This window comes from Chiloscyllium plagiosum, chromosome 1 (genome assembly GCF_004010195.1).
Source record: "Chiloscyllium plagiosum isolate BGI_BamShark_2017 chromosome 1, ASM401019v2, whole genome shotgun sequence".
NCBI classification, from domain to species: Eukaryota; Metazoa; Chordata; class Chondrichthyes; order Orectolobiformes; family Hemiscylliidae; genus Chiloscyllium; species Chiloscyllium plagiosum.
In genome coordinates, this window is record NC_057710.1 from 139,577,634 (window position 1) to 139,600,381 (window position 22,748).

General features: G+C 41.0%; 1 protein-coding gene across 3 annotated transcripts in view; it reads right to left on the reverse strand.

Annotated features, from left to right (window-relative positions):
* Positions 1-22,748, reverse strand: part of sorcs2 (sortilin-related VPS10 domain containing receptor 2) — a 608,959-nt gene that overhangs the window by 499,507 nt on the left and 86,704 nt on the right. For all 3 annotated transcript variants that reach the window (XM_043698411.1, XM_043698404.1, XM_043698394.1), the window contains exon 2: positions 10,133-10,200. In XM_043698411.1, the coding sequence (XP_043554346.1) occupies positions 10,133-10,200 (68 nt within the window). The remainder of the gene's footprint in view (positions 1-10,132; positions 10,201-22,748) is intronic.

Below are 22,748 nucleotides of genomic sequence, written 5' to 3' on the forward strand. Positions count from 1 at the left end.
GGGATTTCCCTATTTCCTTTCTTGAAGAGAGGAATTACATTTGCCTCTCTCCAGTCCTCAGGTACGACTCCAGTGGAGAGCGAGGATGCAAAGATCTTCGCAAGTGGCGAAGCAATTGCATTTCTCGTTTCCCAAAGCAGCAGAGGACAAATTTGGTCCGGGCCTGGCAACTTGTCAATCTTAATGTTTGACAAAGTTTTCAGCACATCAGCTTCCTCTACCTCTATCTATTCCAGCATGCACACCCGCTCTTCAAAGGTTTCATTCACTACCAAGTTCGTTTCTTCACCACTTCAAATCATTTGAAATAAGGGCCAACATTCCATTAGACCTCCTCATTACTTACTGCATCTACACACTAGCTTTCTCTGTTTCATGTACAAATACCCCCAAGTCTCTGTGCTGCAGCTGTCTGTGCTTTCTCTCCATTTAAATAATATTCTGTTCATTTGTTCTCTCTTTTAAAATGACCAATTTCACTCCATTTGCCAAATTTTTACAACTTACTTAACCTATCAATATCTGTCTATAAACTATTTGTAATCTTCACAAAACTTGCCTTTCCACCTATTTTTGTGCTATCTGCCAAATTTGGCAACAGTACATTCGCTTCATTCCTCCATGTCATTAATATGTCTACAAACAAGATAAATCCAATCAAACAATTAACAGTCTACTCTCAATCAACAACAAAGTAATGGAAGGTTTCTGCGGCAATGATATCAAGCAGCACTTACTCACCAATAACCTGCACGTCGGCCTGCTCTGATTTCCTCAGGACCACTTAGCTTCAGAACTCATTAAAGCCTTAATCCAAAAATGGGTAAAAGGACTGAATTACAATGGTCACATGAAATTACCTGCTCTTGACATCAAAACACCAAAAGTCTAAGTCTGGTATGTAAGAGTCTCAGTAAAACTGAAGTCTATGGAAACCAGGGAAGAAACTCTCTGCGAGTTCGAGCCATACCTGGCACAAAGGAAAATGTTTGTGGTTGCTGGAGATCAATCATCTCACCCCCAGAATATTAACTATTTCAGGCACTCCTCTGGGTAGTGTCCTAGTTTCAACCATCTTCAGCTAGTTCCCCAGTGATTTTCCTTCCCAAATAAGGTCAGATATAGGGACATTTGTTGATGATTGCACAATATTCAGCACGGTAAAAAATAGGAACAGGAGGCTCTTCAGCCTCTTCAGCCTACTCTACCATTCAATAGGATGATGGCTATTCCAATACTCTTCACATCAACATTCCTGCCCTTTCCCCTTAACCCTCGATTCCATTACTGATCAAGAATTTATCTATCTCAGCCTGATGTAGAGCTGTAGGGGCAGAAACCTTGTGTATCTGTGGAAAGAAGTTCCAAAGGCTCTCAAGCCTCAGGAAAAAAACTCCTCATCTTAGTCTTCAATTGGCACCCCTTTATTCTGAAACTGTGCCCTCTGGCCTTAGACTCTCCCATGAGGGGAAACATCCTCTCAGCATTTACTGTCAAGCCTCTTAAGAATCTTATACGCTTCAACTAGACAGCTTTCATTCTTCTGTACTCGAATGAGTCAATTCTCAACCTGTTTAATCTTTGCTCATTAAATAAACCTTCCATACCAGGAATCATCCTCGTGAACCTTCTCTGGACTGCCTGAAACAAAATGACATCTTTCCTTAAATAAGGGGACCAAAACTGCATTCAGTACTCCAGATGTCATCTCATTAGCACCTTTATCCACTTTTAATAAGATTTCCATATTCTTATACTTCATCCACTTGAAATAACATTTCACTAGCCTTCCTGATTACCTGCTGCACCCATATGCTAACTTTCTACATTTTATGTACAAGTAACCCCAAGTCCCTTTGTCAAAGAATCATACAGCATAGAAATAGGCCCTCCGGCCTACCGTGTCTCTGCGGGCCAACTAATATTAAACTGCACCCATCTCATTTGCCTGCTTTTGGTCCACAGTCTACTGTGACCTGGCATTTGAAGTACCCATCCAGATGCTTCTTGAATGTTGCAAGGCTGCCTGCCTCCACCACTTCTTTTGTGTTGCAGCTTTCTGCAGTTTGTTGATATTTAATAATACAGTTCTTTAGTTCTCCCTTACAAAATGAACAACTTCACATTTTCCCACATTTTTGGTCAACATTTTGCCCACTTATTTAATCTAGCAATATCTATCTGTAAATTTTTTGTATCCCTCTTGCACCTTGCCTTTCCACCTATTTTTTGCACCGTCTGCAACTTTGCTTGCAGTACATTCACTTCCTTCTTCCAAGTCATTAACCTATATGGCAAACAACTGCAGTCCCAGCACTGATCCCTATGGAACTCCACTGGTCACAGATCGTCAACCTGAAAAAGAATCTTATTCCCACTTGCTGTTTCCTGCCTAGCCAATATACTACCTCTGAGGTAAAAACAATGACTGCAGATGCTGGAAACCAGATTCTGGATCAGTGGTGTTGGAAGAGCACAGCAATTCAGGCAGCATCCGAGGACAGGCAAAATCGACGTTTCGGGCAAAAGCCCTTCATCAGGAATAAAGGCAGAGAGCCTGAAGCATGGAGAGATAAGCTAGAGGAGGGTGGGGGTGGGGATAGAGTAGCATGAGTACAATAGATATCGGTCCATTTATGTTTTCCTGAATCTGTTCCATTGTCCTTCTGAGTTAGCAGAGCACAGCAATTCAGGCAGCATCCGAAAAGCTTCGAAATCGACGTTTCGGGCCAAAGCCCTTCATCAGGAATAAAGGCAGAGAGCCTGAAGGGTGGAGAGATAAGCTAGAGGAGGGTGGGGGTGGGGATAGAGTAGCATAGAGTACAATAGGTCAGTGGGGGCTGTAGTAGCGGGTTTGTTTCAGGACATGGTTGAAGAGCTTCAGGGGAGAGGAGGTGACCTGGGAGTTGCAGTGGGAGAGAGACTCCCTGAGATTCTTGTAGAGAGAGGAGGAAAACTTCTTCAAGGCAGGCATCCTTGCAAGAGGATTCGCAGTAGGGTTAAAATCAACGAGGTAAAAACAATATACTACCTCTATCCATGCGAATATACCACCTCCAACATTTTGGGCTCCTACCTTATGGCTTACCTTTTTGTGAGGTTCATGACACGGCCAGCACAGGTCATAACTCATCAGAAACTGAAGTCAACTCCAAACGCAACAAGACCTCAATAATATTCAGGCTGGGAGTGATAAGTGGCTAGGAATTCCCATGCCACACTGTACCAGACAATGAGCATCTCCAACACGAGAGAACCTATTAACTATTCATCTCTCTTGCTCGTCAATGGTATTTCCATTACTGAATCCCCCACTATTGTCATCCTGGTGGTTGCAACTGACTTCACTGGATCAGCCACATAAATACTGTGGCTATTATAGGTCAGACTCCAGGAATTTAGTATCGATTAGATTAGAGATTACTTACAGTGTGGAAACAGGCCCTTCGGCCCAACAAGTCCACACCGACCCGCCGAAGCGCAACCCACCCATACCCCTACATTTACCCCTTTAACCTAACACTATGGGCAATTTAGCATGGCCAATTCACCTGACCCGCACATCTTTGTGACTGTGGGAGGAAACCGGAGCACCCGGAGGAAACCCACACAGACACGGGGAGAATGTGCAAACTCCACACAGTCAGTCGCCTGAGTCGGGAATTGAACCCGGGTCTCTGGCGCTGTGAGGCAGCAGTGCTAACCACTGTGCCACCGTGCCGCCTCGAGTAACTCATCCCCGAATTCCAAATCCTTCCACATGTACAAGATACAATCAAACAGTACAAAAGAGGCCCTCTGACTGACTTGAATCTGCACTGACGAAAACTACTCTAAATCTACACTAGTCCCATTTTCTAGTACTTGGCTCACTGACAAGTCAAGAGGGTGATGGAATATTTTTCAATTAGCTGGGCGAATGTAGCTGCAACAACGCTCAATGCTCAACACCATCACAGCCTGCTTTATTTACATCCCTATCTTCAACCTTCACTCACTTTACCACATGCAGTATATGGCAGCAGTGTGTACCATCTACAAGATGCATTGCATCAATTCACAAAGGCTCCTTCAACAGCTCCTTCCAAATCCACAGCCACAACAACAAGGGCGGCAAATGCAGGGGATGACCACTATCTATGTGTTCCCCTCAATGTCACAGATCAACCTGGCTTGGAAATATATCACTTTTCCTCACTGTGACCAAGTTAAAATCCTGCAACTTCCTTCCTATAAACATTATAAATAAACATCTGATGGACTGCAGTGGTTAAAAAACACAGCCATCAACCACATTCTCAAGGGCAATTAACAATTGGTTGCAAATGTTGTCCTTGCCAGTGCTTACTAAGTCCATGTAGAAATAAAAGGATAGAGGCAGACTCCTTTCCTTCATGAATAATACCAAAATGATTGGACTTCTTATTAATAGTTTAGCAACTTTAAAAGGTAATATTATTTTCCTGGTGTCAGCTTTCAAATTCCCAGATTCGTCACATGGATGCATTTTAGTAAAAGCTGGAGGAGGGAGAAATAAATTGGTTATACTAATAGAGTTGAACAAAATAGAGTGGAATGAGACTCAGTTGGAGGATAAGTATAACACATAATCACAGGGCAAACAAACACAAAGAAGGCTTGAGAAACTCAGTAAGTCTGGAGCATCTGTGAAAAGGGAAACCAAGTAAATGTTTTGAATCCCAGACTGACTCTTCTTCAGAACAACTGGGCAGAGTGGTTTGTTTCTGAGCTGTAAATATTCCGAGATCTGAATATCCAAGCTGCTAATCTAGTACCATTTTCTGAGAGGGAGATTCACAACAGGAAAACTATGCAAACACAAGATTTACCAATAAATCAGTCATAAATGAGGTTTTAATGCAACTGCTCATGTTTGAACTTGGTGCATGCCCAGATAGTGTGAAAGGAACTTAGTGAATAAAGCTGGGTGTCTTCCCAAAAGTCAGTCAGCTGTCCCACAGCTAGATTTAAAATGGCAAAATTAAGTATCACTAACTCAAGCTGTTTGCAATTGTTATTCCTGGCAAATTGTTCTGAGACAGCAGGCACAATTTCAGGAAGCCTTGACTGTCTCCAATGGCAAGTGGATAATCTCATCTGCAGCACATCCATCAGCAGCCTCTGTAGCAGACAGTGAGTTTAACCTACCAGAACATTACTCATCTCACAACCACCCTTTATTTCCAGGAATAACTAAAGGTTGTTTATCTGACAAAGAAAGAAAAGGGACTTTAATTGGGAAGAGTTTTATAATAAGAGAAGTTTACATTGTCCTGATAAAGTCTAAAAATCCACAGGTACCCTTGTGATTATTTTAAATAACAGGGTACACGTCACGGCATTACAAATGGAAATCAAAAAGGAGTTCTAAGTTTTGTCCTGAAGAAGGGTCTCCCATTTATCAAATTTTGACTCCAGCATTTAGCAAGACATACAGACACTTCTGAATCAGAAATCCTCCAACAAATTGGTGCTATTTTAAAAAAACACAAAAATTGCTTTTTCTACATTTTTCCCCCTGTCTTATGATGCACAGACAGTCATTTGCTTAGATTTTGAAGGAACTCAATCAGCATCAAGACAAGCACCTAATTGATAATCTGATCAGATTTACTGTGCAGGGTTAAACCTTTCCCCATCCTCAACCTAATCCACTACACCAGTTCTATCCTGAACCAGTGATGCGAAATGCAATAATCTGGACGTTTGTTTACTTAAAATTAAAGCCTTCAAGTGGCAGATCAATCTGTGCCATGCTTTGTGGCCAGAGGATTTCTCCCAAGCCACATTCTAAACAATTTTTACTGGGAGATTGAACAGTACATTCACACTCACAGAACTATTACAATTGGAAGTGGATTCAAGACAGCACACAACAGCTGCTCTGCAAAATTGCCTCTAAGTGTGTTCACCTCTTCAATTTGCTGACAGCTAATTATTACTCTGTACAGACAGTTAGATACATTTTCCACTTCAATGCTTAGAACGAAAATGGGGTGGGTTCTACTTTAGGTGGTCGACTATTTATCTGTCAGTTTACCACCAGGCAATGAAAATTAAAATTTGCCCCCATGTTTGCTTGCAAGAATTAAGGGTAATTTTGAACAGGGATTAAATTTTTAAAAGGAACAGCTGTCACTCACACATCCCTCCTGATTTTACACAAGTATAATGGGCTGAATGAAACAGATTTCTAATTATTAAGGGGAATAAGTGTTATGGAGATAAATCTGGAGAGTGGAATTGGGGATTACTATTGAGGATGATTTCATTGTATAGCAAATGGACTTGTTGGGCTGAATGCCCTGCTTCTACTCCTACTTCTTATGATCTTTTGGTTATGGATTGTGTGTTATTACAACGCTGTTATGTATAAAGAGCATGTAATCTCCTTTGTATGCACATATTACATAAATGTGTTTACAAATAGAGTAACTCTTCTTGCATGTTCTCCAATGGCATAATGCTTCCTCCAAAGCTTTTTACCAAAATATTAAAATAAAAAATTAAAACTTGCACAAGTGGACATCCCTGTGCCCTACTGACGTGATCTCATTACGGATGGTAGTACATGTAGATAGCTCAAGATACAAACATGGAGCAAAACTCTTAGCAAGTTGTGATTTGAAATGCTCTGCCTAATCAAACAGAAACAGGTTCAATACGATTTTCAAAGGAAAACTAGATAAAGACTTGTAAAGGAAATATTTGGACAGCTATGTCTCACGAGCTTGATTGAGTTTTTGGAAGAAGTAACAAAGAGGATTCATGAGAGCAGACCGGTAGCCGTGATCCATATGGACTTCAGTAAGGCGTTCAACAAGGTTCCTCACGGTGGACTCGTTAGCAAGGTTAGATCTCATGGAATACAGGGAGATCTAGCCATTTAGATACAGAACTGGCTTGAAGGTAGAAGACAGAGGATGGTAGTGCAGGGTTGCTTTTCAGACTGGAGGCCTGCAACCAGTGGTGTGCCACAAGGATTGGCGCTGGGTCTACTGCTTTTTGTCATTTATATAAATGATTTGGATGTAAACATAGGAGGTACAGTTAGTAAGTTTGCAGATACACCAAAATTGGAGGTGTAGTGGACAGTGAAGGAGGTTACCTCCAAGTACAACAGAATCTCGATCGGATGGGCCAGTGGACTAAGGAGTGGCGGATAGAGTTTAATTTAGATAAATGTGAGGTGCTCCATTTTCGAAAAGCAAATCAGAGCAGGACTTATACACTTAATGGTAAGGTCCTAGGGAGTGTTGCTGAACAAAGAGACCTTGGAGTGCAGGTTCATATCTCCTTGAAAGTAGAGTCGCAGGTAGATAGGATAGTGAAGAAAGCTTTTGGTATGCATTCCTTTATTGGTCAGAGCATTGAGTATAGGAGTTGGGAGATCATGTTGCAGCTGTACAGGAAATTGGTTAGGCCACTTTTGGAATATCGCATGCAATTCTGGTCTCCTCTCTAACGGAAGGATGTTGTAAAATTTGAAAGGGTTCAGAAAAGATTTATAAGGATGTTGCCAGGGTTGGAGGATTTGAGCTGTAGGGAGAGGTTGAATAGGCTGGGGCTGTTTTCCCTGGAATGTCAGAGGCTGAGAGATGACCTCATAGAAGTTTATAAAATCAAGAAAGGCATGGATATGATAACAAGACAAAATTTGTTTTCCAGGGGTGAGGGAGCCCATAACTAGAGAGCACAGGTTTAGGGTGATAGAGGAAAGATATAAAAGGGACCTAAGCGGCAACGTTTTCACGCAGAGCATGGTGCGTGTATGGAATGAACTGTCAGAGGAAATAGTGGAGGCTGGTACAATTACAGCATTTAAAAGTCTTCTGGATGTGTATATGAATAGGAAGGGTTTAGAGGGATATGCTGGCAAATGGGACAAAATTAAGTTAAGATATATAGACGACATGGATGAGTTGGACTGAAGGGTCTGTTTTGTTGTTGTACATCTCTTTGACTCCAAGGGAGAAGAGCTGAGAAGAAATATTTCTTTCAGAGCACCAACAGAGTCAACAAAGGTGACTGCTCATGTGCTGTATGATTCTATAAACATCAGCCGGGCATAAGTGCAGTCAGATTGGCTGCCCATTGGGCACCTTGCCCATTTTTCCACTTCATTCTTCAAGGTAATAGAAAACTGGGACTGGTGTATGGATTGTTTCAAATCAATATTCCATCCTTAACCATTTTTATGTTATGAGGTCACAGTGATAACCATCTCTTTCCATATTTCTGGAGGAGCAGAATAGCTTTATTAGTTTTCGAAGCCTGGCAATGCATTTTAGAACTATTTACAATGGCAGTGTGAAAAAATACTCACATGATAAGCCTTACAGATGTGTCACTCTGCTGCCGCATGTCTGACACTGGCAGTCACAATCTAATAGTGGTGCTAACAAGTAATGAAGGTATCATTGCTCATTCGAGAAAGTTTGATATGGACCCCTGAGATGAGATATAATGCTTGATCTGAAGAGGCAACAATTGTGTCTCCAGCCATGGGATAGGCCGAGAGGCACTCTTCCAGTACAGACCCATGAAGTACAGACCAGTAGAAAAGATACAACTACCAGGAGCAGAGGGACTGTCCTGACTATAATGGCTTTAATATGAACAAGGAGATTTAAGAGCAGTTTCTTTTGACAGCACTGTCTTATCATTTGGTTCTGGTTATGACTGAACTCTACCTGTAAACTGAGGCCTAAAAAGTGGTTTTTAATTGCTTCCTTGTAAGGACCTTCCTACAATGGCAGCAAAGACCCACCCTCAGAAACATTCATTCTCAACCCTCTAACAGCTTGCTGTCACAACTAACAATGCAGAGATGGTTAAAGGGGTTCTTTTTTTCATTTGAACTTCACAAGATTGTTCATTTGATGACTTTGCCAGTTCAGCTACAAATGATGTGATGGTGACTCCACAGGAGAAGGGCTCATGCCCGAAACGTCGATTCTCCTGCTCCTTGGCTGCGTTTTTCCAGCAACACATTTTCGGCTCTGATCTCCAGCATCTGCAGTCCTCACTTTCGCTTAAAATCCCCTACAGCCAAACCCCAATATGACTGGATCAGAGTTATGTGAAACAAGCACAGTGGTTAAATGCACCTTTCCTGGAAGTTTCAACCTGAAGCAGCCAGCAAAAACCTAGCTTGCAAGTGTTGGCCATCTGACTGGAAGTAATTCCATCATGTGGTTCACAATGCAGATTGGTGTTAACTGATCCAGTAATAGTACCCTTTTTTTGAGTCACAACATTGTTGCTTTAAGTCCCTTTCCCAAGAGTGTAGGAGGTGGCATTTTTCAGATAAGACCGTCTACTTTTTCAGGCTGACATAAAAGATGTCATGCAATATCTAAAGAAAAGTGGAGACTCCTCCTCCAAATCCATACTTGATCCTTAATCACATTCAGCTATTACAGCATTTTTCTATTTGAAAGGTATATGCACGTTGGCTGTCACTATCACTAAATTATAAAATGACAAAGCTTTAAAAAATACCTCAATAGCAGTTGGGAATAGTGGAATATCCTTTAGTCATAAAGGACACTATACAAATGCAGATATTTTGATTTTGTTACAAACAGAATTTTGCCATTGGCAGAAATGTGTTTATATAAAGGCAGCACATAATTGAAGTGTCGGGATGTCATGTATCGACACTGCTGAATGATGAAGTGCTCATTCCCGTGTCAGACAGTTTATGGAAATCCAGTCACAAACTAAGAAGGAATGGAAGCAGGGAGTCGATTTCCATGGAGTAATGTCAACAATCACTGACAGAGATGAATAAGACTTCTCACGTGACCTATCAGCTGGTTTACAAGTTGAAAGGGTAATCTCATACAATTTTTGTTTTGGAAAATCCTACACATAATGAGCAAAATTATTATTACTCTATCAGTGGATTCAAATCCTATAATCCCTAGTAGGATCTTTTCCAATAAAAATATGGAAATGCACATCTTTAATATTAAAGCAAGCAAATAACAGATTCTGAGCCATGCTCCCACCCATCTGTTCTTATTGTCATTACTGAAATCTCCTCACTTGCAAATTGGCAAGTTTATTTTTGCTGGCATTTCTATGTAAATAAAAAGTGACTCACCGCCACAAAGAACTTTCCAGAACCTTCCCCATATCTGAATGGAAGAGCTTAGTAAGAATCAGGATCACCTGCAAAGCACATTGGAAATGCAAAGTGAGCGCATTGCACAGTAAATGAAAATAATGCATCATCTAATTTGCACCAACATTCGTAAAATTAATCTGATTACATTTAGAAAGCAAACAAGTTTGAGTAAAGATTACAACATTTCACAGTTAAAAACTGACATTCAACTAGATAGGCAAAGATGGTCATAGGATCAAAGGTTAACCTTTATGTGGGCATTGAGCAAGGGCGAAGTTGAACTTGATTGTAATGCCTTCCCCATGCTTCATTAACCTGCTGAATCCAAAATCCCAACATTGTATAATATAGGTTAATCACTAAATCTGCGCTAAATGGATATTTTTCAATCAACCTATTGCAGACCTTTGGTCAGGCAAGACTTGAAGCCATGCCTGCTGGCTCAGACGTAGGGACACTACACTACAACAGCCCAAATCTGCACTATATGGAAAACCTGGTTTAATTTCATCTGCTCAGTCTCCATACTTTTCAACATTTCTAACTCTCAATCAACTCTTTAATCCCCTTGTAACCAGATTTATTGGTTATGCTCAACAGTGGTTTGCAGCAGAAACCTCCAGAGTCGAGCAACCAGCCGTGCACTGTAAGATCAGTTTTACAAACCTCTTTAAATCATTTTCTGATTATCTTCAATTACTGCCTCATCACTTAAGGCAATCAGCAGAAGCAAACTGGGCTGGAATGCGAGGTTAGCTAATCTCAGTGAATGTAACAATATCATGAACTTCTGCTTTAGACCCCACTGAGTAACTAGCATCCCAGGTTCAGAGGTAAAAAGGAGGCTCATTATTTTAAATTTCATTGATGTGCTTTCACAGCACAATGGGTATCTCCTGAACACCAACCAGAGAAGTGTCTTCTGTTACATCATGGTTTCGATGTGATCATTTGCTAACTTTCTTTAGCCAGTGTGGGTATTGATATTATACATTAAAACAAATCAAGAAATACACTTTTTGCATTTGTACTTTTTCCATCGCCAAATTTGGTATTTTGAACCTCAGAGAGCAATGGTGCTATCTCACACTGGTACTGGTTCAGAGACAAGCCATAAACAAACTGTCCCACTAAGTCAGCACAAAATCTGCCCCCTCTGCTGTCCCTAAACACCAATCGCAACCTGTGGATAATTCCTTAGTGTTTGGATGAGACATTCTGCAGTGTAACATTAGAAATTTTGATGTTACTCCCTAATCAGTACTAAAGAAAACAGGTGAACAGGTCAATATCATTCCTGTTTATTCAATCTATCAATTGATAAGAAAGTTGTTATTTTTGTCCATGTAACAAATGTAACAATAACAATGCTTCAAAGCATGTGAAACACACTGGGATGCTATGTGAAAGTGAATCATTTGATCTTCATATCATCCCGAGTAACTATTCTTCATATTTCAATTTTACAGAGAGCAGGCTGATCGACTACAGGGAATTTGCATACATCTGAGGCCAATATTCCACAACTTGACATCGATGCATGTGCATTTCAAACAAGGTAGCTGGACAGCAAATTTGTGTAAGGAACATGAGCTATTTTCTCCATGTAAATCACAGCACTGAACTAATTATAGTAATCCCGCCATCACCCAGCTGAGGCCAGCACCAATTGGAGGTCAGCTTTTGAACCTTGATGATCTGTTAATTTAGGACACCCTGAGGACTGCAAATGCTGGAGATCAGAGTTGAGAGTGTGCTCCTGCTCCTCGGATGCTGCCTGACCTGCTGTGCTTTTCCAGAACCACACTCTTGGTCTGTTAATTTAACCCACTTTTCTAATCAACCCATTCAGAGATGTTATTACACACCTCTGAAGCAGATGGGACGTGAACCCAGGACTGCCCAGTCAAGGGTAGGGATACTAACACTGCACCACAAGAGAGCTCCCCTAACATGCAACTCCACATACAGTTGCCCAAAGCTGGAATCGAAGCCAGGTTCATGGCGCTGTGAGGCAGCAGTGCTGACGACTGAGCCACCTAGCCACTCTGCTTGTCTGTTAAGCTCAGTCTCTTCATTGGATTAATGTGCAGAATCATTCGGGGAGCCCATTATCAAGATTTAGTTGGTTCAAGAATCATTTGTAACAGCAGCAAATGCAGTTTGCAAAACCACAATGACAGTGGCAATGATGCCAGCACACACCTGCCTGTAAACAAAGTTGATAAAGAGATTTTACCATGGTGACAAAATTCTTTTCAAGCCGATTTATTTTAGTAATATGAAATGGGAGAATTAAGAGAGTCAGTGTTAAATTGTTACTGTAACAGCATGAGAGTTGCATCTAAAGGCAAAATTAATAATGTGTTTACACCATTCAAGGGATACTGTGGATTAAAAACAAAGTTGTCACAATCTGGATCACCTTGTCCAATAGTTTCAGGATACATGTCCGACGCAGAAGAAACCTGTGTTGTGCCAGACAATAGCAAAACTAGTTTACTTCTACTTTTTCACAGGGGAAAGCATCTATCAAATTCACTTAAGTGCCATTTTTACATCACAAAGTTTTTATCAGAAACTATTTCTCAAATAGTGCATAGCATGTGTGGAATGATTATTGCCAAACCAGAGAAGTGGTAGGGAGAAGAACTGTTATCACTATGATAAAGGTTTTCAAACAGGCTCAACAGACTATAAGTGAGTCTCTAAATGCTAGGAAATAAAATCAGGACATGACTGATTAAAGTATCAATCTTGAAAGGAACTTACAAATTTGGCAGGGTGTAGAAAAAAGGTGCAGTAATGAATCAACCATCCATAATAGATTCTGTCCTATTTTACTTTCCATTGACTTCATTATGGAACTGAGTCACGCAGACCAAGAAGATACCAGGTTTGATCCCTTCTCTGTGCTTTGTCAGCTGATTTTAGGTTGTTTTTTTTAAACCAACCTGTTCAGAGATTATGATACGCGAATATGGAGCAAGTGGGACTTGAACTCGGGTCTCCAGGCTTAGAGGTAGAAACACGATCACTGTTCCACAAGTGCCCCCAGCTAAGTTTTGTCTATTTTTCTAAACAACCTCTTCAGGGATGTTATTACACACCTCTGGAGCAGGTGGGACATGAAATCAGATGTCTCTGTCCAAGGGTAGGGACACCACCACTGCACCACAAGAGCCTTTCAGGTGAGTTTAGCTGTGGAGTTTGTAATTGATTTCAGTTGGCCTAAATAAAAGAAGAGATAATCAGCCAAGGCTCTTGATCATTGTAAAGTGACTCTTGAAAACAGAGCATGATTGGGTCCAGCTCTAATACCCACATGGTCAAACAGACCTTTGTCTTGGCTTTTATAAAAAAATGGCTTGGGCAAAGTACTGAATTCCAGTTAGCACCTGCAGGTTATATTTCAGTACCTGAAGAGATACAAAGGAATAAATAATTTGATTGTAGAAGTAGAAGACACACAGATTTTGGAAGTTTTTAGGCAGTTGAAAGGGTTAACAAATGCTGAAGGAAAAAAAGGATGTTGGCCATAATCCCCAGCCTACCTCCTTATGGCCCTGACAGCTGAAACAGGTTTGGATTTTCTTTTTAATCTGTCACGATCACAATTACAAAGCGAGAAAGAAGGAAAACCATTTTGATTAGCAGCTTGAGTTTAAACCGCTGTCACATATAAAACCTCTTTTGCAAAGTTGGCAAGACTGTGTGAGTATTACACATCTTTTCAAAACTGAAGAATACTATTAGACAGAAGTTTGCAAACACGACATGCATTTTAATTTGTCAGAATGAATAGCAGCTGTTGCTAAGCATTTGTTAAATTGGTTAGCAGTTATCTCTTTTACTGTGTAACATTTTTCCCATCTCTGCATCACTTCAGCCCATATCATGATACATAGTCACTAAGTCAAGATTAAAGGGAGGCAGAGATGGTTTGATAACCTACAATGCAATAGAATGTAGTGTGTTGACTGAAGATCTAGGGATCGTTTCTCACAATGACTTTTTTTTCTAGTTACCAGCATTATTTTCCAGGACAGCCTAACATTATTTTTTAGAATCCCTGAACACTATGGGCAATTTAGCATGGCCAATTCACCTAACCTGCACATCTCTGGATTGTGGGAGGAAACCCATGCAGACACGGGGAGATTGTGCAAACTCCACACACAGTTGCTCAAGGCTGGAATTGAACCCGAGTCCCTGGCGCTGTGAGGCAGCAGTGCTAACCACTCAACCACTGTGCAGACATTAACCTGTAAGAGGCATAGATTGGTTGTGCCTCACGATGTTGCACATAACTGTGCTCCATTCTGAATTCCTTTCCCCAAAAGTGATCTAATCTATATCCATCGCTTAGTCAGATCCACAATCTCCTCCTTCCATCCAACTGCTCCTTATCCATTCTTTTCTTTAGTTCTTACAGATTTATGCTTCCGGGTTGTCACAATTTTCCATTAATATCTATGAATATTCATTCCTAATGAAATAAAGAATCCCTCTTTTATTCTCATTGTGCAGTGCATGTGTTTTAATCATCTGTTGCATAGGAATTAATATGCTCGTGTTGCTACATTTATATACTAGACTAAAAGTGCTAAAAATACTACTTGGTCTGCCAGCATTGTCCAGAGAAACATTTTAGATTATGACCTCTCATCAAAACCAGGAAAGTTTAGGAATGTTGGTGAAATGCAGGTGTGTGGTAAAAGAACAAAAAAGTTTGTGATCAGGTAGAAGATGGAAGACATGAAGTGACATAAAGGTTGATGGAGTTGAGCCAAAGGGAATGGTAATGGACAGATGAAACAACAAAATGTGGGTCCAAAAGAGGTGCAATAGTGAACAGTTGCTGTCAGAGAACAACCAATAGTACAGCACAGGAACAAACCCTTCGGCCCATCAAGACAGCACCTGTACATGATGCCTTTCAAAACCCTTTTGGCTCCACGCAATTTGTATCCCTCTATTAATATATACACACACCCTGGAATAAGGTTAAGGTTAGGCAAGTTCATAACAAGACGAAAGTAGAACCAGAGAAGATGAATTCAAAACATTTTTAATTTTAAACTGCTCTCAACATCTGATAGTCAGGCAAAAGCACTAGTAATATTTAAAATTCATCTGGATTTTATAATGGAAATAGTTGCTTGTCCAACATTCAATCTTAAAGAACCATAATTTAGTCCAGCCAAATATCATGAAAGGTTGAAGCCTTTATCTTCAAACACAAATTCTGTACTCTTGCCACAAAATCTATTCCCCTTCCTGGCAACAATCTCAGGCTGAACCAGATAAATACAAACTTGCTATTCAATTTCAACCTGAGCTGAGCCTCTACATATTCTCCACATAAAATAGTACTTCCTGGATGACTTAATTATTGCGCCTGCTGGATCTGGATTGTGCCACAGGAGGAAATAGTTTATCTGTATCTCCTCAATCAAAATGTTTATCACTTTAAAATACAATGATGAACTTCAGCCAAATGGCTTTTCCTTGTTCCTGGATTCTCTTTTATGGCCAGACACCACATTTAATGAGATAAAGAATAAATGAAAAAGACCATGGGATGACAGCATCCTGATGTTCTTTACAAATACCAGATGTTGAACATTTACTCCTCAGTTTAATGTAGGGCTCTGCCATCAGTTAGTTGAAGCAAATCAGAGGCCTTTCTGAATGACCAGGGTTGAACAGAAACTGAAGCCACATACTTGGAAAGGCCCAAGTATGTATAAAAGATTTTAGCAGCACTATCCCATTCACAAGTTGCACACCCAGTTTTTCAATGTGTCCTATCTATCTGAATGCATTTGTGGTGCACATTGGAAATGCACGCAACATGCCATCTTAGTCTTGGTTTCAGTGTTTTGATAAGTCAGCATTTTTTGACTTCCTGACTACATCTTGAAGTTCTTTCAAAGTGTTTATTTTTAAATTCATTGGACGGGGGCATTGTTGTGTAGGCCAACATTTATTGTTCATCCCTAATTGCCCAGAGGGAGGGAGTTAAGAGTCAACCACATTGCCATGGGACTAGAATCACATGTCGACCAGGTAAGGATGGCAGTTTCCTTCCCTAAAGGACATTAGTGAACCAGATGGGTTTTTCCCTCGACAATCTGCAATGGATTCATGGTCATCAAACCAGACTCCTCACAGCATTGCCTGAGTGTCTGGGATTTACAGTCTAGTGATAATACCATGAGGCGAATGCTTCCTATGTTGAATAGCTATTCCTCCAAAGGAAGAATTGGGTTTGAAACACATCTAAATTAGGCAAAATATGAAACAGTGCTGAACTTTGTCCCCATTCTTGGTAGAAGTTGAAATATTAAAAATAAACAAGTTGTCTAACTTTTCAAGATGCTGAGATTTATATGCCAATGGTGTGGGAAAATTAGGTGCATTTTGCTGAATTTCCAGTAAGTTGCTTCTTCCTTAAATAGAACTAGATATGTTACAAAGGTTGTAGAGAAAAGTAAGGGTGGGGGTTGCCAAGCTTGCAACTGTACAGGATTGTTGTCTGGTTTCTTTCCCTAATTGACAGTGAGTGGGATCGACGATTGGTGAATCGTGCTTTCCTCTGGCCCTATTCACTCCAAAAGGCAGAACTATAATGAAGTGCCTTCTAGTTCTGCCAATTTACCGCTCATGTGATATCTGTTCCAATTCCTAGCAAACAGAAGCTAGGCTGAAGCAGGCTAGAATAAATGGCTTTCAAAAAGGTGCTATTTTCTTCCCTGCCTCTATTTTTGGTTCTGCCCACTTGACTACTGTAGGTTCATGCTCTCTCTCCATCCCTCACCCACCATTAACCACAATTATATAAGTCAAAAACAAGCCATTTCCAGCAATAATTAAAGGGGAGTCTCAAGTATAGGTGGATGGAACTTTGGAGACATGTTTTTGGCAGTTGCTTGTGGGTTTTCCACCTCAATTAATTTGAAAACTTTGTTAGTTGCTCTGTAGGTTGCACACTCCTGCTGACCTCTGTTCCACAGGCCTGCTTCTTTCTGTTCTTGAAGAGAGATACACGCCTAGTTTCTAAGCCTTGTATATGGACCCACAATTTTTTTTTAATGGCAAAATGATTCATTGTAATAATATGGAAATCAGTCACTAATGCTCTCAATAGCAGTCCTGGTGCGAATGCATTATCTCCTTCTATATCCACAGGTCAGTGCAACCAACAAAATGAATATCTCATGAGAGGTGGGATTCAACAAGTTGTTCAGAACTCCCCATTTCAGCAGTAGACCTATAGGCACCAAGGATTGAGTGATGCTGACAGGATTACAGACACTGCAATACTGTAGTAGTGATGTAAACCAATTACTAAAGCAACCTTTAGTCTGCATCAATTGCTTGCATTGTTAACAACGACAAGAGTCTGTACAGACTTCCTGCAACTTCGATAAACTAATAAACTAATGAGATTGTTAACTTTGGTTGTAATATCTTGGAGCTATTTATGTCTCTGCAGTAATAAGTATGTCGCAAAGCGAAATTATGATTGGATTCAGATCTAAAACAAAACTGACCCTTTTTTTAATATTGAACTGCACAACATAGTCAATATCACAGAACTGTAGCAGCTCAGAAGAGCGACTTTTGGTCCATCGAGTCTGCACCTGCTCTTTAAATAAGCATCTCATCTAATGTCATTCCCCTGCCTGCTCCCCATACCCTTGCACATTTTACCTTTCCACATTACTGTCTAATTGCTTTTCAAATGCCTTGAATGGATCCACCTCCAAAGCACAGTCTGGCTGTGCACACTAGATCCCAACCACTCATGAAATTTTCCTCATATCATTTTTGCTTCTTTTACAGATTACTTTTGAAGTGGAAGATGCCACGGGGCAGGGTGACACTAGGCACATGGACACACAAGATGGCCGCTGAGCCACAAGTTGGCCAGTGGACACACAAGATGGCCACTGGACCACAATATGGAGAGAGACAGCAAAGCAAACACAGACACTGCCTGGGGCCACCAGAATGCCAGCACAATGCACTCACAACCCAGCTGATTAGTTTAAGGCGGGTGGGGGAAGAGAACACACAAGTAGCATACACTGCCCGCCGAAGCGTCTGGGCCCAGCCAACACCTTTGATAGAAATGCTAACAGTTTGATATGAACTCAATACAAAGTGCTAATAGCCAGGGCTGCAGTAATCGTCCTTCTCAGGAAGAGCGATTAGCACCCATTACTACAGCAATGGACTTCTGTGCAGACATTGAAACTGACAATGTGTGCGCTGAAACTGACCATGACCACACTGAAATTAACAAAGGCTGCACTGGAACTGACTATGACTGCACCAAAACTATTATCAATTCTGCAATGTTTACCATTTTAAAAACATATTACAGAGACAATAACCTCATCACTGACCTATTATTACAAAATGTGTAAAAGTATCTTGTGCTCTGAATTGAGAGAAGACTCGCAGCTGACCAACTTTCTCTTCCCAGAGCTCCAGTATTTCCTTGTACAATAAACTCTGTTGTTGAACCCTGTCTCTGACTCCGACACTGGTGATTTTCCCCACAACACTTTGAACCTGTGTCTTCTTTTCTGGATCCTTTTGAGTTCTGGCACGGTGGCTCAGTGATTAATGTTGCTGTCTCACAGCATCAGGTTCAATTCCAGCTTTGGGTGACTGTCTATGTGGAGTTTGCACATTCTCCCCGTGTCTATCTGGGTTTCCTCCAGGCGCTCCGGTTTCCTCTTACAGTACAAAGCTGTGCAGGTTAGGAGGACTGGCGATGTTAAATTGCCCATAATATCTAGGGATGTGTAGGTTTGGTTGTTTAACCACAGGGAATGCAGGGTTACAGGGATAAGGTAGGGAGGGTGAGTCTGAGTGGGATGCCCTTTGAAAAGTCAATGTGGACATGTTGGGGCAAATGGCCTGTTTCCACACTGTAGGGATTCTAAGATTCTTTTACAAGTGGAAACAGTTTCACCCCATTTACTCTGTCCAGATTGCATATGATTTTGAATCCTTCTATCAGATGTCCTCTCTGCCTTCTACTCTCCAAGGAGAACAGTGTCAATTTAGAACACAGAACATTACATCACAGTAGAGCCCTTTGGCCTCGATATTGCGCCGATCTGTGGAACCAATCTGAAGCCTATCTATCCTACACTATTCCATGTTCATCTATATGTTTATCCAATAAATGCCCTTAAAGTTGGCAAGTCTACTACTCTTGCAGGCAGGACTACTACTCTGAGTAAAGAAACTACCTCCGACGTCTGTCCTAGATCTATCACCCCTTAATTGTCCATGGTATCTAACTCTCTGATTATCTTATACATCTCAATTAAGTCACCTGTCAACCTTCGTCTCTCCAAAGAAAACAGCCTCAAGTCCCTCAGCCTTTCCTCATAAAACCTTCCCTCCATACAAGGCAACATCCTAGTAAATCACCTCTGAACCCTTTCCAAAGCTTCCACATCCTTCCTATAATGCGGTGACCAGAACTGTATGCAATGCTCCTGATGCGGCCACATCAGAGTTTTGTAAAGCTGCAGCATGACCTCATGGCTCCAAAACTCAATCCCTCAACCAATAAAAGTTAACACACCGTATGCCTTCTGAGTAACCTTATCATCCTGGGTGGCAACTTTTAGGGATCTACGTACATGGGCATTAAGATCTCTCCGCTCATCTACTCAGCCAAGAAACTTACCAATAGCCCAGTACTCTTTATTTCTGTTGCTTCTTCCAAAGTGAATCACCTCACACTTTTCCACATTAAATTGCAATTGCCACCTCTCAGCCCAGCTCTGCAGTTTATTTATGGCCCTCTATAACCCACAACATACTTCAGCAGAATCCACAACTCCACCGGCCTTAGCGTCATCTGCAAATTTGCTAACCCATCCTTCTGTGCCCTCATCCAGGTCATTCATAAAAATGACAAACAGCAGTGGACCCAAAACAGATCCTTGCGTACCACTAGAAACTGAACTCCATGATGAACATTTCCCATCAACCACCACCCCCATCTTTTCAGCTAGCCACTTGCTGATCCAAACCACTAAATCATCTTCAATCCCATGCCTCCGTATTTTGTGCAACAGCCTACCATGTGGAACCTTCTCAAACGCCTTAGTGAAATCTATATACACCACATCAACCACTTTACCCTCATCCACTCGTTTGGTCACCTTCTCAAAGAACTTAGTAAGGTTTGTGAGGCATGATCTACCCTTCACAAAACCGTATTGACTATCCCTAACCAACTATTCCTTTCTAGATGATTATAAATCCTATCTCTTGTAACCTTTACCAACACTTCACCCACAACCTCTCCAATCGATCTAAACTTACATTATCCCTGTGAAAAAAAATGGAGAAGTGAACTGAATGCTTTTCATTGTTCTCCTGCTCTGTCTATAAGAGATTTTATTTTATTTTTCATATTTTCCCTTCCCTTTTAAAAGTAGGTGGTACCGTTTCCCAAAACCGGTTTCTGAAATCAAAATGAAAGTGACACACAGCAAACTCCTTCCAATAAAAACAAAGTAGAATTTATTAATATAGTCAAAACCCAGAGGAATTGGTCTGTGACACACATTCACACATACACCAAAGAAGAAAAGAAAGAAGAGGAGGTTACAAATTACAAATTGTGATAAATGAAAGATATTGGCTTTCACTCATGTGGATTACACAGCCCAGTAAATGTGTGTCCAGTGGGATCCTTTCAGTTGTCACTACACACAAAGTCTTTCACAGGAGCTCAGATGCAGTTAAACAGCTGGCGAAGATGCAGAGGTTGTAAACTAGGAGTTGGTTTACGTCACAAATTAAATTCAGGATTCTTTCCAGAAATTAAAGAATTTTGAACCAATTAAGATTAGAGACAGGCATTAGGTAAGCCTGGAGCTGATTTAATGTGTTCCCTTCTGGTGTTACAAGCAGACTGACAAATAAAAGTTACACTGCCTAATTAGAGCTATTTAAAAGCCAGTAATTTCAATAATGGGACTGGGGCTCAGGTTGAGACAGGCAGCTAATGAAGTGGATTTGATGTTTCCTTGTCAAAACTCATTCAGCAGCATTGTATAGGGGGTCTATGTAATATGAACTATGGTAAGATTTCAGGTCGAACTGAATGAGAAATCCAGTGAGGTCTACTTAGCAGTTGGAAGCATCTCCCTCAATCTTTTATGCTTTTGGCCAATGATGAAGGTTTCTCAATAGGCAGTGTCGAGTGGCCAATTACAGGGAATTCTTGCTTGCTAAACACCTTGTTGAAGATCCAACTCAACTCATAAATATTCAGCTTCCACTCATGTTAATTGCACAAACAAGCAATCTATATGTCAAGAAATTAGAGCAGGTATCTGTCAACTTCAGCTCATTACTGGCTGCAAAGAACCTCCATGTTGATCAGCATCTCAGGATAGTGAGAGGATGCAGGGTTGGGGAGCTCAGGGTGATATATATTAGAGGCCATGGTAGGCTACAGGAGGGATATGTGACCACCATCATGGACTCCATAGAGGGATCATAGAGGAACAGAATGAACATCATCAAGGTGTATTGTCAAGATTCAGGTAGCAGGCAGAACAGGCGAGGTTCAGAGTGGTAGCTCTCCACATTGCAGAGGATGTCTGTGTAAGACATACAAGGGGACTGTTTCAGGGGTTGCAATTGGTATCTGGCAACCAAGTGGAGCTGAGCACTGACAGAGTCCACCAAAGCTATGTCACATGCCATTGCTTGCCATTCTGAGATTGCACAATACAACAGGAAAGTGGCTGGGATAACAATCAGGGTTGAATGAAGTTAGTGCCACTTTGATGGCAAAAACATGTAGGCTATTGAGAAGGCAAATTCATGAAGCATTACTTTGCAAATTTTCACTATAATGCGTTTGTAAATGTTTATTTTCACATTTGTATTGCACACCAAAAAAAATATGCTTACATCTCATATGTTGGTTAAAGGCAGATTAGGACACAGAGAAGTGGGTCTTCAGACAGGTAGTGCCTAAGGACGGGTAAACTGTGTAGCCTGGTGGTTAAATAGCCACAAGGGGGTGAAAGAATTGAGTTATATGTGCATAGGAGTTTCAGCTATGAGCTGAAGACAACGTTGCTTGTGGCTGCTGCACCATTACTTTGTCAGTTAGAGGCAATGCCAGCTTGCCAACATTTGTCTGGGAACACAGTGGAATGGTAAAGATAGCACAGGCACCAGGGATGCCTGTCAAGGATCGGTGCTGGGTCCTTTACTTTTTGTCATTTACATAAATGATTTGGATGCGAGCATAAGAGGTACAGTTAGTAAGTTTGCAGATGACACCAAAATTGGAGGTGTAGTGGGCAGCGAAAAAGGTTACCTCAGATTACAACAGGATCTGAACCAGATGGGTCAATGTGCTGAAAAGTGGCAGATGGACTTTAATTCAGATAAATGCGAGGTGCTGCATTTTGGAAAAGCAAATCTTAGCAGGTTTTATACACTTAATGGTAAGGTCCTAGGGAGTGTTGCTGAACAAAGAGACCTTGGAGTGCAGGTCCATAGCTCCTTGAAAGTGAGTCGCAGG